The sequence below is a fragment of the Coenobita brevimanus genome, chromosome 69, assembly GCF_032717465.1.
Source record: "Coenobita brevimanus isolate Jiangsu-jjx chromosome 69, ASM3271746v2, whole genome shotgun sequence".
Taxonomy (NCBI): domain Eukaryota; kingdom Metazoa; phylum Arthropoda; class Malacostraca; order Decapoda; family Coenobitidae; genus Coenobita; species Coenobita brevimanus.
Window position 1 is genome coordinate 26,082,115 of NC_137022.1, and position 19,937 is coordinate 26,102,051.

General features: G+C 41.3%; 1 protein-coding gene across 1 annotated transcript in view; it reads left to right on the forward strand.

The window, feature by feature from the left end:
* Nucleotides 1-1,054: 1,054 nt before the first annotated feature.
* Nucleotides 1,055-19,937, forward strand: part of LOC145406162 (uncharacterized) — a 174,766-nt gene continuing 155,883 nt past the window's right edge. Inside the window, exons 1-2 of the mRNA XM_080277359.1 lie at nucleotides 1,055-1,121; nucleotides 10,980-11,137. Of these exons, the coding sequence (XP_080133485.1) occupies nucleotides 1,055-1,121; nucleotides 10,980-11,137 (225 nt within the window). The remainder of the gene's footprint in view (nucleotides 1,122-10,979; nucleotides 11,138-19,937) is intronic.

Below are 19,937 nucleotides of genomic sequence, written 5' to 3' on the forward strand. Positions count from 1 at the left end.
TCACTGTTAATTAATATTTTGTAACGTCGACTGCATTTTGACATTAAAATGCCGATATTCATCATAATATAACATAAACAGGTCATCTGTTTAACAGCTGTGTAAGAATACAATATTTTATCACTGAGTGTAGAACAGGGACATCACATGGACTTTTCTTGTCATAGCTATGAGAGATATTATCAAATCGTACATGTAAACTTTACGGTAGGTAAGTACATTGGCATATTATATACTGCAAGCACTCAAGCGATGAAGCAATATGGTGGACATTTGTTTTATGCTTCACTTGTCTGTTTAGTTTGAATAAAGAAATATAGATTTTGTGTCTGATAGAAGAGCCCTTGACGTATATCAGGAAAGACACCACGAGTTCATTTCAACATGCTTTTCCTTTCTTAGGTTCTATTTGAAAAGGAGAAGTATTGATTTTTCTCCTAAGCAATTGTTATTGTATCATTACGCTTATTTTGTATATTACACCTTAAACATTACATTAGAATAAAGGCTCCTAAATGATTTTGGTGGTTTGAATCCTGATAAATGAGCGGAACAACACATCAATCTTACGTCTGGCAGGTTTTCTTTTCAATTTCTATATTTCTCTATCAACAACGGTATTTCATAAGGGTTTCAAGGACTGCTGCTAGTTTACAATTAATCATAATATTGCTTAATGTATGTTTTTGCTTTTATATGCACCAAAAGAAAATCATGAAGGCTTGCATACTGTTTACCATACAAACTTTTTCCAGTTAGCGTTCTTCTGTCCGATTCTGTAAGAGTATTTACAATTTTAATCAAAATGAACAGTTTATACTGTTATGTAGGTTATTCTTTATGTATATAGGTAGATGATAAGTAGATATACAAAGCTGTACGATACACAGTTTACAGGATGCCAAGATGCCATAGTGTAATTTTGCAGTAACGAGTGGGAGGTACAGGCGTTGAGACACGGGCAGTATCAGTGGAGGCTCATATTCGTGTGGTGGACAGTACTTTGCTTCTCTCGCGGTTGTCATGCTTTAATTAACTGGATTTACTTCGTGACATGGGTAAGTTGGCTGTAGTTCTGACTGAAGAGTGTTTGATGTTCGTCCTGGTGAGCTTTGGTGTGCGTAAGAGGCGGCGTATAGATGAGGTTGACGTGAAGTGACCTGACAGGTGTGTGGCCCCAGGCTGTATGGTCACCCGCAGGTCACGAATATTGCCCTAATAAAACTAAGGCAACGAGAGTGGACCAGTGAGTTTAGGTGCTTAAGCCAGGTGTAGTCCATAAGAGTTTAAATACTCGAGGTGACGTAACTTTGATGCTCATTTATCGGCACTCGTGTGAGCGGCAATAACCAATAACAGTTCTCTGGGCTGAAATGTCTAGACTGAGTGGCCGAACCTTGGGCCTCTACGCTCCAGATAGGGCAGTGAAGGATAAGAAAGTAAACTGAAGACAAATAGTTATCAGTGCATGTAACTGTTTCAGTAGATTCAGGTAGGCTAGACTACACTGTAAGTTGTAAGGTTTTAGTTTGCAAAGCCACTTTCAGAAGATACGGATAAATTATTAAATATGTACGGTACATCAGTGACATGGTATTTCCAGATTTCCTATTGGAATGAAGTACCTACTGACAGGATCTGTTGTTATTTTTTGTAGATTAGTGTATATACTGGGCTTTTTAAAAATGTCTATCTATCTATCTATCTATCTATAGCCCGACGCCCTAATCCCGCAAAGGGTGGCCGCAGACAAAACGCCTCCAAGTCACTCTGTCACCCACCATTTGACTCCCCTCCCCCCAACTCACCCCCCCCTCCCTCATATACCTCTCAACTCCATCCCTCCACCTCATCAGTTTATGAAAATGATCTTAAATAGGGGGTTCCATTAAGGTATGTAATATGCCATGTATCTTATACTTTACAGAATACGAAGTGATTTAATTTAATCGCCGAGTGCTGTTTTACTAACATGTATCATATTAAGGGATGTCTCCTGTGTGATATATTTAGAGATTTGCATTATGACCACATCTACCACTGCCATAGCATGGTCATGTGATGATTGCGCCGTGATTAACGGATGCTCTTAACGCACAATACTGTTTTTGCACAAATTTTATGCATTGTACACTGTTAGATTTTGCATGTTCTCTTTATTTCTTTTGTTGAAAATTCAGTGTTAATTACCTGCAGTGTATCTGGTACCTGTACTAAAATTACATTGTTTAAGAACGTTGATTTTAAGAAGACAGCTTGACTCCATACATCACTCGTCTTCACATACAGTATACTGATAAGTTTTTGCTTCCAGCAAGTATGCTAGTATTCATCACTGTAAGTGACTTTTCTTTTATGGCATTTCCATTACAAATTGGTCTGAGATTTAATAAACTTTGGGGATCTGGGGAGCTTTGGGAGGTAAAGCCACCCCAACCTCCCAGTTAGGTGTCACTTGTTATAGGAGAGACTGTCAGAATCAAACATACCCATATCACACAAAAAATAATCAGGAAAAACAACTTTGAATGTAAAACAAATGAGAGTGGTTTTGTACATTTTAACCCATTACGGTAGTCTATTTTTTGCGTTACCAAGTTAGGAATGTACCGGTAGTCTATTCTGTTTTTTGTTATCTCCAAATGATTTTATCCATCTTAGATTTTTTTCCCCCCCAAACAAAAGTGGTTAGTTTTTATCAATCCCTCCACAACTAAGTTGCTCTTTTCAGCTGACCAAATACGTGTGGAGATATAGGCTAAAGGAATCAGTTGTTAGAATGAAGGGGCAGATTGTATGTATATACATAGAATTGCAGCAAAATTTATAGTGGGGAATATCAAATTTATGATAACCTCTGCAAGGTTTATTTTATGATAACCTCTGCAAGGTTTATTTTGAGGCTCTCATAAATATTGTGGATGTGTATAAAGCCTGGTTTAGTTTTGCTTCCCTAATTTATGACACAAAGGGAGGACAGATGTTTGTGTGTGTGATTTGCATGCTTCACTGTACCCCTTTTACTTGTAACTTGGCCAGAAATTGACATCTCTTCAATTTGAATGCTAAGTTGGAACAGTAGATTAACATTATGGCATGATGTTAATTATGAAGAAGTTCTATGAAAGGGATGTAGAGCCATTACATTGCCTCTTCCACTGAGCTAGCCTATGTGGAAGAGGCTGCAAAAGGAACAAAACTGAGTTATGATAAGGTGAAGGGTACCGGTATATAGGTACCGGGTATATTGGTGCAGGAGAAGGATGCCTCAACCTGGTAGGTGGTGGCTGGGCAATGTAGCTGCCTGGTTACATACACAACCCTTGGCTTCCTCCCACTTCCCTGAAAGAAAGATGATGGGCTACAGGAGAGGGGAAGTTTCAGCCTGCACTTCAGTGAGTTCACATTCAGAGGAACCTAGATATCAAACTACTGTTTCATGTAGCCTACAGTAAAAACATGATATAGCCTCAAGGATAGCATAGCAGTGGGTTGGGAAGTACTTATGTAGTGACATCCTTATCCATTGTTATAAAACACTAGTAAGATCTTTCTAAGAATAACCAATGCTGTTGAGTGCTGGCCCCTAGCCTACAAGTGGTGGGTGATGCACTGTAGATTCTCTGGGAAAGGTTCAGTGCAGACTAACAGATTGTACTCAGATTGCAGTCTTTTCACTTGAACTTGGCTAAAACTTGCTGTCTCTTTTGAATACTTAATTGTAACAATGGATAACATTGGATTATAATACTAGTCTCAAAGAATTGCTTTGGAAAGAGGTGTAGAGCCATAGTGTTGTCATTTTTTGCCACAGAGCTGTGTGAAATAGGCTAATCTGCAAAGGGACAGAAAATTGAGCCAAGTTAAGATGAAAGAACTACAGTAGGCTATCCCAAATTAAACATTTTCCTGTGATGACCAAAGTAGGGATTTGGGGCCCATCACAGCAGGAATGGGATCTGTGAAATAAAGACACTTATGGTGATGGTTATAATATTCCCTCCAGTCCCTCCATATTTCTTCAGGTGCCCTGTATTCCATTTAGTCCCTCCATATTCCCTTCAGTCCCTCCATATCCTCTTTAGATTATAAATTATATTGGAACACATCCCTTCCTTACAAAGAAGACTGCCAATAGGCTAGATGGTAATGAAGTGAGATAACTTAATGCTAGTACATTCCCATTCATCCTCTCTAACAGGGCTGGATGATGGATGAAATACAGTATATACAGTAATGGACTGGGGTAAATATTTAGATGGAACCGAGGTAAAGTGATGGCAGTATGTTCCCATTCCCCACTTTGATATGGGTGGATGGCAGGTGAAATAGCTAATGAATTGGCTTGAATACCCTTACTGCAACAATGACATTCCACTAGTTTTGTTTACTTTGTCATGATAATAGGACAGGGTGTAATTATGCTGACTGTAAAATGCCAGTATTTGTGCTCATTTGGCCTTCCTAACTACACATTTATCTATTCCAGTCCAGTGACATACAGAGTGATTTGTATATAGGCATAGTGCTTCCCTGGAATGGTTCAGTCTGCTGGTGTGGGTGTGTCAGTGGGAGTAGGAAATGAATAAATGACTCGGCATAGACACTGAAAGCCCTGATTAAGCCATCCCCACAACACATAAGAAATTACCTGACTGAATGGAAGAGGAGTGTTATATGTGGACCACCCTGTATTGTGGTCTTCAAAACCCCAGATAATTTAATTCCCCTTAGAATATTTATTTATTTATTTATTTTTTGTCAAGAGTAAGACATAACCTACATTAACCCCATAGCTATGTTGCAAGTAAAATAATCTAGTATGGTAGCAAGAATTTTAGTACTTGTGAGAATTTTAGTACTTACAGTATGTGTCATCAGAGTGAAGGGATGAACTGTAAGCTTAAGTGTAAAACTTCACATATTGCAGTCAGATCTTTTTGCTTCCCATATCACTCACCAGTAGCGACCTTAGATGCAAGATATTTAACACTTTGGCAGTGGGCTCATCATACTTTGATCTTTTCCCAGTTGTTGCATTCTTTTCCCGGTACCGTAACTAAGTTTTTTTTTTTTTTTTTACGTTTGTATGTTACATATGGTACCCTTACTTCCTGTCTCCCATTCCATTGCCTTTAGTCCCTGTCCCATCCCATTCCATCATTTACTCTCTCCTCATAAACATTATGACATGGTGGTCCTGCTAATACACCCGTTCCTTCCTGTTCCAGTCTTGCCTTCTGTCTTGTTTTATTGATGTCTCGTATGCATCTTACTGTAGCGTGTTTCACTGATCCAACAAAAATCCCCAACCTCTTTCAGCTTATTAGTCAGACTGGAAGTTCGATTTGGGTAGTTATTGAGGAGCCTCTTTTGTACCTCATAACTTACTAAATTTCATGCAACCACAACTTAGTATTCAAGTTGTAGGAGTTGCCCAGTTCCGTCAGGTTAAAGCAAACCAACTATAGCTCCTCTCCCATTCAGTTAGCTATGTCTCCTCTCCTCATAAAGCTTAAACATACCCATTCCTTCCTGTTCCAGTCTTGTCTGTGAACACGTCTCATTCATGTTGGCTGTCTGTTTCCCGCTAAACTCCTCTCCCATTCCATTGTTCCTTCTCATTTTAAATTATGATATATTTTGGTACCAACAAACCCATTTCTTCCAAATCCATCGTTGCCTTGCATCTTGGTTGATTCATGGTTCAAATCAGTTTCCTTCTGTACTCTTCACTTTTACTAGGCATAAAAGTGACATCTCATTATCATGGTTGCTGAGCTGTAACTAGATAAATACTAGAATCCTGTACAGTGTTAGTCACGTAGAAGTGCTGTGGAAATGATATACCGGTAGATCTATAATTTCGTCTTATTCTGCCACTACGGGGAATAGCCTGAGCAACGAAAGGAGGAAAAATCACGTCTAGTTGAAGTGAATGAACTAAAGACTATCCTCTTCTGTTTGTCTTTCTCTCTCCTCCCAAGATGTTATGGCGAATATGGTGGTCTTATCAATGATGCTATTCACTTCCTTATCAGTTCCTCCAGTGATATGGTCTGTGTTATCTTTCCCAACGCTGGTGGCTACGCTTTGGAATGCTCTGTTGGTTGGTACAGTGTGAGGTTTGGGGTAGATTATTTCTCTCTCTCTCTCAAAGATGTTTGAACAGAGAGAGAGAGAGAGAGAGAGAGAGAGAGAGAAATATTTTGATAACCCTCGGACAATGCGTGCACCACACCCTCTCACCTGTTCACCCCTCACACCTCTTCCTTCCCTCCCCCATTTCCCTCTCCCCTTTCTTCCCCTCTCTCGCATCCATTCCTTCCCTTTCCTTTCCATCTCTTTACCTCCCCTCCCCTCCTGATCCTTCACCGCTCCTGCTTCCTCATCTTTATCCCTCCCACTATAAACCTCATGTAGAAATGATCCTGCCTTCATTGTAAATCTCATCACTGCAGCTCACAGTACAAATCTTATCATCCTTTTAAACCCATACACCCCTTCACACTTCACCTGTTAGAACATCATCTCCCCCCTCCTCCTCTTCACCCTGTTCTAGAATTTATATAGCTTAAAGTTGCACAAGAATGTCATGCATACGGTAGGCTTGTTTCTCTCTCTCTTTCTCTCTCTCTCTCTCTGCAAACATACCGTATGTAAATCTTGGCGTCGACCTTGAGAACTTCATAATATGCATACAAAGAGGAAACACGTGTGCCAAATACAGGTACTGTGTATATGTTTAAAAATATCTATCAAATATTAATAATAAAGGTGATGGTCACTAATAGTCAAGGATAACATTAAAATCTTTTATTTATATACCGTATTTAAAGTGTAACAGTGCATATCTCCACTTTGTTGGATCTTCGGTAAAATTTATAATAGTGGCCACGTGGAGAGGTGTTCTTCATGCAGCTGTTAGATAGCCACTGACTCTGTGAATTGTCCCACTGGGGTAACTAGCCTAAGTTTCCTTGTGATATGAGGAAACTGTCTGAAGCTCCAATATCGACGTTTTGTCATGATTCTGTTTGAAGTTTCAGATTCATAACCAAGACTGGGATAGTGTTTCATTGATGTCTGTTTAATTGTGGTTTACATTTATTTATGAACTATCTTTGGCCTACCTTAATGCGAGGTCATCCTTTTTTTTTTACTTTTTAAAATGGCATCATGTTAAATTTAGGATAACTTTTTTGCTCATTATGTTGTGTGAGTATTTACATATGATTCATTATTGCAGTTACTATGATCCCTATGAAGGTTGTTAACACTGAATATATAATTTGTATTGGGATTTTCTCTGCCACTTCTAGGCCTGTACTGTTTATTTGATACCATTGAAACCTGGTCACATAAAAAGGGGGGGGGGGACCGTAATGTATGTGTGATCAGTGTATCTGTGTGAGTCCGCAGCCGTGCAGAAGTGGAGATGATTTTCGTCATTACCATAATCACTCATCTGTTTTTCTTTTTGGGGAGGGAGGGGCAATAAAACCTGATTACTTCAAATGGACCTTAATGTCTGTATGATCTATATATTAGTGTCTGTGCAGAAGTAGAGGTAGTGGTTTCCGAGAGTACCGTGCTCATTTTTATTTTTTATTTGTAGCGCAGTTGGTAGCGCATGAGAATAATCTCAAGGTCGTGAGTTCGACTCTCACCTGACGGCATTACCTTTTCCCCCCTGGGGGTAGGGGGGTTTCAAGAATACTCCCCCAGTATCCCTGCTTGTCGTATGAGGCGACTAAAAGGGTTGGTGGTGGGTTAGTGCCCCACCCCGTAAAAAGAACTAACTAAAAAAGCAAATAAAGCGCCTCGGACCCGGACGGACCATACGTTGACGACTAAGGAACGGACAAAGGACATTCTGAGAGTAGGAACGTGGAATGTGAGAGGAGTGAATGATGAAGTGAAAGAGAGAGAGATTGTCCAGGTGCTTGAGGATGCAAAAGTGGATATATGTGGATTGACTGAAACTAAATGGAAAGGTGAAAGGATGAGAGAATGGGAATACGGTGTAGGTATATGTGCGGGAGTCAGTGAGAATGAGAGGGCAAGAGAGGGAGTATGTCTGATGATCAGCAAGAAGTGGAAGGAGAATATAAGAGAGTATGGAACAGTGGGTGCAAGGATTGTATGGGTGAGGATGAAAGTAGGTATACAAGCATGGGCGATTGTATGTGTGTATGCTCCAACAGAGGATCAAGTGGCAAGAGTGAAAGATGAGTTTTGGGCGAGAGTAGAAGCATGTATGGACAAGTTTGAGAGGAGCGAGAGAGTGCTGTTGATTGGAGACATGAATGGCAAAGTCGGGAATGTACGAGTGGATGGAGTGGTTGGTCAGTGGGGTGTGCCAGCGGAAGTAGATGGGAATGGTAGTGCTTTGGTGGACATCTGTGCTGGTAAGGGGTTGGCAATAGCCAACACCTACTTTCGTCATAAGATGATCCACCGGTATACATGGAGAGTAATGAGGAGGATGGATGGTGAACTTGTTGAACGAAAGGCAATGATAGACTACGTGTGTGTGGATGAGCGAATGAGAAGACAAGTGTTGGATGCAAGGGTGTGGAGAGGGTGGGGGAATGGAGTCTCGGACCATCACTTAGTGATGGCCAAGGTAGAGCTGCAAAGAAAGTGGTTGAGGAGGCGAAGGCGAAGACAGGAGGAAGCAGCTCCTGTGAGAAGAGTGGAGAAATTGCAAGATAGTGAGAAGAGGACAGAGTATAAGAGCATAGTGGAAGAAAGACTGGGAAGGTATGAGCTAGAGCAGATGGAAGGGGTGGAAGACGTATGTAAGATATTCACGGAAGAGATAAGCGCAGCGTGTGAGGCGGTTTGTGGAGTGAGGAGGAGATGCAAGGGTGTGCAAGGAACAGCATGGTGGAATGATGAGGTGAAACGAGCTGTGGAACAAAAGAAGAAGGCATATGGTGAATGGTTGGCGAGTAGAGGTAGGGGAGAAGATGAGAGAGAGAAGAGAGAGGTATATGTGAGCAGGAGAAGGGAGGTTAAGAGACTGGTGAAGGAGAGTAAGAAGAAAGTGGATGAAGAGTTTGGGAGGAATCTGAGTGTGAAATGGAGGGAGAGTAAGAAATTGTTTTGGAAGGAGGTAAAGAAAGTAAGGCAGTGTGAAAGGGGAAATAGTAGGGGAGTGAAAGATAGGAATAATAGATTGTTGGTGGAGAAGAGAGAGAAATTGAGGAGATGGAAGGAGCACTTTGAGGATTTGTTGAATGTAGAGAGTGAGAGCAGTGTGAGTATAAGTGGTTGGGGAATGGCTGGGAGAAGAAGAGATGAGAGGAGGGAGGAAGAGATCAGTAGGTCAGAAGTAGTGGAAGCGATGAAGAAGATTAAGCTGGGAAAGGCCCCAGGAATTGATGGAGTGTGTGGTGAAATGCTTAGGTATGGGGGTGAGATTGTTGTGGAGTGGATATGGAAGTTGTGTAGATTGGCTTGGGAAGAGGGAAGGGTTCCAGAGGACTGGAAATCAGGTATAATTGTTCCTCTGTACAAAGGAAAAGGGGAGAGAGAAGTATGTGGTAACCATAGGGGTATTTGCCTTCTTAGTGTGACTGGTAAAATATATGGTAGAATACTCATTGATAGGGTTAGGCATATGACAGAGGAGCTAGTTGGAGAAGAACAAGGGGGATTTAGGAAGGGAAAAGGGTGTGTAGATCAGATATTTGTTCTAAGATGTTTAGTGGAAAAGTATCTAGAGAAGGGAAGGAAAGTGTACGCTGCCTTCATGGACTTGGAGAAAGCTTATGACAGAATAGATAGGAAAGGTATGTGGAAGGTATTAAGAATATATGGAGTGGAGGGGAAATTGTTGAGTGCTGTGAAGAGTATGTACGAGGGAGCTAGGGCTACGGTGCGAGTGGATGGTGAGCTGAGTGAGTTCTTTGATCTCAATGTGGGACTGAAACAGGGGTGTGTAATGTCTCCATGGCTGTTTAATATATATATGGATGGGGTCGTAAAGGAGGTACAAGGTAGGGCAGTGGATGTGGGGGTGGCCCTAATGAATGAGGGTGAGATTTGGAAGCTTCCGGTGTTGCTGTTTGCTGATGATACAGTATTGTTGAGTGAAGATGAATGGGAGTTGCAAGGTTTGGTGAATGAATTTGGGACAGTGTGTAGGAGGAGGAAGCTGAAAGTTAATGTAAACAAAAGTAAAGTTATGGTGTTTGAGAGGAATGAAGTCACAGAGTGTGCAGTGAGGTTGGATGGTGAGGATATGGAGAATGTGAGTGCATTCAAGTACTTGGGTAGTGTGATGAGTAAGGATGGGACTTTGGGGGATGAAGTACGTGAAAGGGTACAGCAGGGAAGGAAGGCTGTTGGCACACTGAAAGCAGTGATGAGAAATAGGGAGGTGAGTATGGAAGTTAAGAAGTCACTGCATGATGGTATTGTGATCCCTACCCTGACGTATGGAAGCGAGGCGTGGACCTTGCAAGAGGGGAACAAGTCAAGAGTGAGAGCAGTGGAAATGAGTTACTTGAGAGGAGCATGTGGAGTGACATGGAGGGACAGGTTGACGAATGAAGAAGTGAAGGAACGTTGTGGGGTAGATGTGGATGTGGTTGAAAAGATTAGGAGAAATACACTGAGGTGGTTTGGACATGTGGAGAGAATGGAGAATGAAAGACTGACTAAGAGGGTGTATGTGGGTGAGGTGGAGGGAGGGAGAGGGAGGGGTAGACCGAGGATGAGGTGGAGGGATGGAGTTGAGAGATATGTGAGGGAGGGGGGGGTGAGTTGGGGGGAGGGGAGTCAAATGGTGGGTGACAGAGTGACTTGGAGGCGTTTTGTCTGCGGCCACCCTTTGCGGGATTAGGGCGTCGGGCTATAGATAGATAGATAGATTTTTAATTATTCTTATTTTGCATATAACCAGGTCACACACTCAAAAAAAGGGACCTTAATGTCTGTATGATCTATGTATCTGTGTCCCCGTGCAGAAGTGGAGGTGGTGTTCGCGTACGAGCCGCAGCACGAGGACGAGTTGCGTCTGAGTGTGGGTGACGTCATCAAGAGTGTGACCCGCCAGGAAACGGGATGGTACCGCGGAACCGCCTCGTCTGGCATCACCGGCGTCTTCCCAGATAACTTCGTAAAGGTAAGCTAAGGGGAAATTTGTATGACTCCCTTTATTTGTGTTTTTAAGTTAAGTTAGTGAGAGTAGTGAACGCCTTAAGGTTAGTAGTGAACGCCGTAAGTTAGGTTAGTGAGAGTAATAAACGTCGTAAGTTAGGTTAGTGAGAGTAGTGAACGCCTTAAGTTAGGTTAGTGAGAGTAATGAACGTCGTAAGTTAGGTTAGGGAGAGTAATGAACGCCGTAAGTTAGGTTAGTCAAAGTAATGAACGCCATAAGTTAGGTTAGTTAAAGTAATAAACGCCGTAAGTTAGGTTAGAGTAATGAACGCCGGAAGTTAGGTCAGTGAAAATAGTGAACGCAGGAAGATAGGTTAGTCAAAGCAGTGAACGCCTATAAAACGTTAACCACCACATGTGTCACCCAGGGCCTCTTTCCAGGTAATTTCTTTAAAGGTAAGTAAGGAGTAGATTAGATTATGTTACCTGCCGATTTTTGTGTTTACGTTTTTTTACAGTGTGGGATTTCGTTAAGTTGCGTTTCTTTTATTTTATTTTTTAATTGTAGGATTTATCGTGGTTTAGTTGGTGGTGTGGGGTCGTGTACATTCATCATGATTACCTGGATTACTGGATTACTTGGTGAAATATAGATCAGGTTACTTTTTGAAATAAAGATTGAATTACTTTGTGAAGTAATATGGGATTATTTAATGAAATAAAGTGTGGATCACTTTCTGTAATAAAGATTGGATTACTTTGTGGAATAAATATGGGATTACTTCGTGAAATAAAGATTGGATTACCGCGCGAGATACAGGATTACTTTGTGAAATAATAAAGATTGGATTACTCCGTGAAATAAAGACTATGGTATTAAAACTGGTATATACAACATTGAAGTGCAAAATAAGGCTAACTGAAGTGGAAAGCTCATATTAGATTCGTTTTATTATGCTGAAAAACTGTGGCTGGATAAGGTTGGGATTTTTGTTCCTAATCCATTTGCCTTTTCTTTCTTTGTACAAGTTGTCCTAATGGGTTTGTGTCTGTTTTCTCTTTGTACTCCTTGGTCCTTGCTCATGTCGGGTAAGGAAGCTCCCTAACACCTGTTCCCTTGCGATTTATTTTTGATATGGCTGGTCAGTATCCCTTTGTACGTTGTTTATGCAGAGGATGGTGATATTGCAAGATTTCATGTAACAGTCGAGGAGGCGATAAGGTGTAACGAAATAAGTCGCTCAGGAAAAGGCGATAGGAAATGTGTCATCCTGTCCTCCTTATCTGCTTGCTTGATTACGGTGGCGATATTGCAAGGATTTATGAAATACAGAAGAAGACAGTAAAGTGTAATAAAGCAAAATAATTCGCTTAGGAAATGGTGTTAAGAAATGTGTAACCCTGTCCTCTTTATCAGCTTGTTGTTTACCGTGGCGATATTGCATGGATTTATGAAACACAGAGGAGGACACTAAGAAGATGTAATAAAGCAAAATAAATCGCTTAGGAAAAGGCCTTAGGAAATTTAACACCCTGTCCTCCTTATCTGTTTCCGTGTTGTTTACCTTGCTTTATAACAGATCCCAGAGTCTTTAAAGGTGAGGTATTCTTAGGGTGGGATTGACTTGCAGCTGACACCTACTCCACTGCAATATTATGTACTGATGCACTAAGGTACCTATCACCTTTACATGGACGTAGGGCTTGGTAGATGATGGTGGTGGTGGTGGTGGTGGTGATTGATGGTGATGGTGGTAGTGATGATGATGACGATGATGGTGTCTAAGGAAGTTTGGGACCATTTATCTATCTATCTATCTATCTCTACCTATCAATCTATCTCTACTGTATCTATCTGTCTGTCTATCTATTCACGTCGGTCTACCTATCTGCCTATATATATTTCTATCTATCTATGTGTCTGTTTATCCACGCGTAGGCCAATTTATCTGACCACTTATACTTATCTCCAACTATCACTGAAACTTGCCTATTACTTGGTCTCCCCCTCCCCCCCTGTCTCCCTCCAGTTCACTCGTAATGAAGGAGATAATTATTAATCACAATCCTATTCCTTTTACTGCATTAAATCTCTGAGGTGAATTAAATCATCAGAGGCTCGTGGAAATAAAAGTAAAACACGGGATTGAAGTATTGTATGGACGAATCGGCTTTGTTTGTCGTCGCTGTTTTCCCTTGACCTCTCTCTCTCTCTCTCTCTCTCTCTCTCTCTCTCTCTCTCTCTCTCTCTCTCTCTCTCTCTCCCTCCCTCCCTCCCTCTCTCTTTCTCTCTCTCTCTCTCTCTCTCTCTCTCTCTCTCTCTCTCTCTCTCACTCTCTCTCTCTCTCTCTCTCTCTCTCTCGTGATAAAATGCGGTTAACTTAGCGATAAAAAGCGACACAATACAAGATAATGTCCGATTAAACTCAGATAGGTAGGGGGCGTCGTGGGCAGTAGTTGTGGAATGATTTGCTGGTGGTGCGGTTAAGGTACGGTTAATATTGGTTGAAATACGGTTAAAAGGACACAGAAGTGCGGTTGGAATACGGTTAAAATGAGTCGGGTGCGGTTGGAATGGAAGTGAGGTGAAAATCAGATGATGATAAGATGGAAGTGAGGTGAAAATAAGATGGTAATAAGGTGGAAGTGAAATGAAAATACGACGATAATAAGGTGGAAGTGAAGTGAAAATACGATGATAATAAGGTGGAAGTGAAGTGAAAATAAAATGATAATAAGGTGGAAGTGAAGTGAAAATAAGATGATAATAAGGTGGAAGTGAAGTGAAAATAAGATGATAATAAGATGGAAGTGAAGTGAAAATAAGATGATAATGAGATGGAAGTGAAGTAAATGCGATAATAATAAGACGGAAGTGAAGTTCAATAAGATAAGAAATGAGATGGAAGTTAAATACGAAAATGCATGGATCGAAGAAGTCAGTGTTTTTATCCAGGAAATATACGGTTAATGCAAATAAATACGGTTATTCAGGTTAGAATTAGGGGAAATACGGTTCAAATTGAGAATACGGTTAAAATAGAAAAATGCGTTATAAATAGAGGGAAATGCGGTTAAAATAGAGGAAAATACGGTTATAAACGCGGAAAATGCGAAAGTAGAGAAAGTGCGGTTAAATTAGATAACAATACGGTCAAATAGAAAAAAAATGCGAAAGGATAAAATACGGTTAAAATAGAGAAAATACGGTTATAATGGATTAAATACGGAAAATGTAGAATTAAAAGACTGGATCCTTTAGCAGCGTTCGTGTAGGCGGTCGGGGTGCAAGTGCCTTCCTTATCCGGCTTACGGTGGATGTGTTTGGCTTCTTTGGCGAACGACGTAATCCGGGTTGGCTTTGGCGGGTCCGCGTGGATATAGGTCGGTGAGAGAGGGAGGGAGAGAGAGAGAGAGAGAGAGAGAGGGAGGGGGAGAGAAAGAGAGAGAGGATCAAAGTACTTGTTACTGATTAAGTCGGTAATGAGATGAAGGAAAGTGAAGGAAGAGAGATGATGATGACCAAGGAGACGAAAGTGACAAAAATAAGGGAAGCAGTATAACAAGTAAATATGAGAAGATGAGTTTAGGAAGATAGAGGAAGAAAATAAAGGCGAGAAAGTGACGAGAGGAAACAAGATGAAGAAAGTGAAAGAAGATGATGAAAGAAGAGAAAGTGATGAGGGATGACAGGACATAGGTTAAGTAGAAATGAATATGACTGAATAAAATTACTAGAAGGCCACAGAGGATGAAAGAACATGACAAAGGAAATGAAATAAAAAGAAAAGGAATATACTGTCAAAAAGAAAAAATGGTGATGAGTTATGTAATTACTAAGAAAGTGAATAGTGTAGGAGAAAGTGACTAACATGAATGAGGGTGATGTGAAGATGAGAAAAATGAAGGAAATGAAAGAAGGCCAAAAAGAAGTGACTGACGAGAGAAATGTTGTTATGATTCAGCGAAATTCAGGGTGACCTGGTAAATTGAGAGAGAGAGAATCAAAGAAATAATTGCTCTTACACAATGGGCAAACCCACGCACCGTGTGTGTGTGTGTGTGTGTGTGTGTGTGTGTGTGTGTGTGTGTGTGTGTGTGTGTGTGTGTGTGTGTGTGTGTGTGTGAGAGAGAGAGAGAGAGAGAGAGAGAGAGACTACCCTGACAAAAACATACACACACACATACATACATAGACTCAATACAGATCCTCCTATTTGTACCATACAGTCTGACATTATGGCCGCCGGAAGTCCCTCTCTGACGTCATTGGTAATCTGGCCCGAGCGGATATTGCGGTGATTTAAATGTCTTCTTGTCGCTGTATAGATATCAAGTTTTCCGTATTATCTTTATGTTTATATTTCTCCATTTTATATTATCTTTTTATTTCTCTAGATTTCTTGATATTATCTTTTTTTTTAATATTTATCCCTTTTTAATATCCTTTTTTATTTATTTTTCTAGATTTCCTCATATTATCTTTTTATATACATAGTTCTCCATTTTTTTATTATCTTTATTTACCGTATGTATTTTTTTTTTTTTTAATACCGAATACATCAGTACTTTTTGGTGAGATATAAAGGGAGCTCATTTTAGCCTCTTGTTATTGTAATCTGGTGTATGGAATTCTCTCCCAGTTAATCTATTTTTCCTTCTGTTCATCTTCAAAAAATAGGTAAATAAATAAATAAATAGTGTACCTGTATCTACTGTATGTATTAACCCGTTCATAGGTGGGATATGTCTAGTAAAAAGTTCTGTTCTAGTGAAACGTAGATTTTTTTTTTTTTTTAATGCAGGTGAGAGTGAATCATGGAAGCCAGAATGTTGACAAATTTCACTTGTTTTTATAATTATTGTTGTTCTTTGTATTTATTTATTTATTTATTTAAGATTACCGGTCTACTGCTTTTGAAATTACTCTTTATCACGTTCAAGGATTTCCGGTGTTAATGAAGGAAAACAGTGGAACTAAGCTAAGACTGACTAATTCTAACTCCTCCATGTTTCATCTACCCTCGTCTAGCATAACAGTGTCTAATTCTCACTCTTCACAAAATAATCTTAATAAGCATAACTTCCCCTTTTGCAGCTAATTCTCAGTAAGTTAATCTAGCCTAATCCATACCGTCCCGTCCCATCCCATCCCATCCCATGTTATCCTAATACAACCCAGCTCAACCTAACATAGCGGAACCCAACCCATTTCAACCCCAGTCAATCTAACCCAGCCCACCCCAGCCCATTTTAACCTCACCCATCCAGACCCACGTCACCCCAACTCATCCTTACCAAACCAAACCCAGCCCAGGCCAATTCAGCCATCCTTATCCTAACCCACCCCAGCCTGACAACCTAACCCAGCCAAACCCACTTCAACCCAGCTCTTCCCAAGCAAACCCAACCCAACTCAACCCAGGCCGGCTTAGATGTACCCGGTTGTTGGAGGCAGTGTGTTGTGTTGATAGGAATGATGGTTGCGTCACTACAGCCTTATCAGTACACACACACACACACACACACACACACACACACACACACACACACACACACACACACACACACACACACACACACACACACACATACAGAGAGAGAGAGAGAGAGAGAGAGAGAGAGAGAGAATCTTCCTTGTACGGGATATGAGACTAACGACCTTGCAAATAGAATCTAATTAAATGTACCTTAAAATTTAATGAAGATATTGATAAGGCTAATAAGATACTGGAAATTCGTGTTAGATTGATAGTGGCCTTTGTTTCGTGGGTCTAGGAGGCTCCCAAGTGCCCCTTCCTAACATAGCCTAACCAAATTCAACCCAATCTAACTTTACCACACCTAGCCAGACTTAACCTAACCTGACCTAGTGTTCTCTGACCTAATCTAAACTTAGGTAATCTAACAAGTCTAACCCAGCTGCCTACCCTAGCGACCTATCTGCCTACCTGCCTGCCTGCCCACCTATCTACCTACCTACCTACCTACCTTCTTTACCTCCTTCCTTCATTTCATTCCACCTACATACCCACCTCCCTCCCTACCTACCTACCTACTCTGACCTGGTGATGGTGAGTCTCCTAGGTCCAAGAGAATAGAGTTTTTCCTGGTGCTGTCATGAGAGTATTATTGGTTATCAGGAAACAGTTTGATAAGAGATACCAAGCTAAATGGTATGAGGTAGGAGAATGTGTGTGTGTGTGTGTGTGTGTGTGTGTGTGTGTGTGTGTGTGTGTGTGTGTTTGTGTGTGTGTGTGTGTGTGTGTGTGTGTGTGTGTGTGTGTTTGTGTGTGTTTGTGTGTAGAGAGAGAGAGAGGATTGGGCAGGATGGGAGGTAAGGTAGGATCAGAGGGATGCAGGAGAGAATGACACAGAAGGCCTTATTCTGAGTGACTGTGAAGATTCCCTAACACCTCATCCGTAGCGATTTAGTCTGGACAAAACACCTCAGTATCCCCTCATATTATATTGACGCAAACTATATCTTTTAAAATATCAAATACTACATAAAAGAATATTCCGGTGAAAATGCAAGATAAATCGCTAATGAAGAGTTGTTACGAAGCTTATGCCATCTAGAATACTGAAGAAAAAAAAAAATCTGGGTTATATTGATGTTTTGGATCCGTATTCTCCCGGGTTCGATCCGGGGTAGGGCAGCATGTTAGTGGTGTGTCTGGTGTGGGCATGCTGGAGTATCGATTAATTCGCTCTATAAACACCAAAGGAAGATCGATAATTGGCCCCTGCCTCACTCTGCACTGATACACCCTGCCTTACCACCCACCCTTCACCCTCTCTGAAACCTGCCTCACCCTTCACTGATATATACCCTGCCTCACCCCACCCCTCCCTCACTCTGCCTGACCCTTCCTTGTTTTTCATACATCCTGCCGCACCTCATGCTCACCCTGCCTCATCCTGTACTGTTTTATCATATACCCTGCCTCACTCCACCCACTGCCTCACCCCACCCCTCCCTCACACCGCCTGACCCTTCCCTGTTTTTCATACACCCTGCCTCACCGCATACCGTACCCACCCTGCCTCATCCTTCACTGATTTATCATATACCCAGTCTCACCCTGCTTTTCCACCCCTGCTGCTCCTTAACCCTGTCTCTAAAAACCACGTTTCGCATCCTCTTGCCTCACCCTGCCTAAACCCTCACTCCTCTTCTGTGTGTGTGTGTGTGTGTGTGTGTGTGTGTGTGTGTGTGTGTGTGTGTGTGTGTGTGTGTCCGTGCTCGTGTTTGTGGTATACTCTATTTACTTTAACATGACTCAGTTTTTCGTCCTTTTACGACTTATTATTCGGCGCTCAGTGGCAGAAAATACGCCTTAGCATCCTTCATAACACTTCTTCGTGACTAGCACCCACTTCTGGTGTTAATTCATTGTCTCAGCTCAGCTTTCAAGATAGGAGAGATGGCAATTGTAGTCCAGGTTAGAGTGAAAGTAGTATAGTGTTGTCGGACATACCAGGGGAAGTGGTGGGCGGGGGAGAGCCATGCTTTCTCCACACAGACACTTGAGCACTTATTCTCATCGGTCAAGGAAGCTCCCTATCACCTCGTCCTTGGCGATTTATTTTTTGGATATGAGTGGCTGATATCCTCTTTGCATGTTATGTGTACAAAGCAGGGCGACATCGGAAGGATTCGTCTATCACAGAAGAGGACAGTAAGGTGTGATAAACAAAATAAATCGCTTAGGAAAAGGTATGGAGATCCCACGAGAATTCAGACCTTTGCTTGCAGTAACTATACCCGTTTTAATCTAAGCTGGCCTATAATTGCCATCTTTAATCTTGAATGCTGAGTTGTAACGAGAGGTGAGCGCTAAAATATGATGCATGTCACGAAGAAGTGCTGTTGAAAAGATGTGGAGCCGGGGCATTGTCTTTTTCTAATTAAGATGCTAGTCACGAAGGAGTGCTGTGCAAACGGTGGGGAGCCACGGCATTGTCTTATTCAGGCACTGAACTGCGTGAAATAAACTGCAAAGGGACGAAAATCTGAGCCAAGTTAGGGTGAAAGAAATACTGTGGCTCGTAGTCTCTTGTTCCTGGGAGGCTCCTTGACACCGTACTATTTTGTTTCTCCATATGACACAGTAATGCTCGTGGGCTTGGGATGCTCCCTGGCCTCTCGTCCTCATGATAGTTCTTTTACCTTAACTTGGCTCAGATTTTCTTCCACTTGCAGCTTTGTATTGGAAGCTCAGTGGCTGAAGACCATACTATGGGTCTGCATCATTTTCATAGCACTTCTTCGTGACTGTTATAATCCTAGGGCTAATCTGTTGTTACAACTCGGCATTCGAGATGGAGAGATGGTAGTTTTAGGCTAAGTTAAGCCATGGTCGCACGGGACATTTTCGAACAACTTTTGCTTCCAGAATTTCTTGATATACGAGCATTCGAAAGATTTCTGGGCGATTATTTTGGAAAGACTTGCAGACGAGTGTGTCCGTCTTCACCCGAAAGACTCATCAATAATCGTGGTCAGATCAGTGCTAACATTATAATTAGTTACACATATTGTAATGCTCATTTTTGTGCTAAATCACCACAAAGTATATTAGTTTTATTGCAGAAAAAATACCGATATAATTTTAAAAGCACCGGGGTTGTATACAATGGATGTTGCTTTCACCAGCTTTTGTTTACGTCCAAGCCCGCAGCTCACTCAAGGTCACACACTTCCTGACGTTGGTATCCTGCTTGTTAATGATATAAAAAACAACACTCAGCACAGGAAGATTTAGGGTTTGCTGAGTTATACCCACTACCTTGTGATACCTGGGTCCTCCAAATTAACC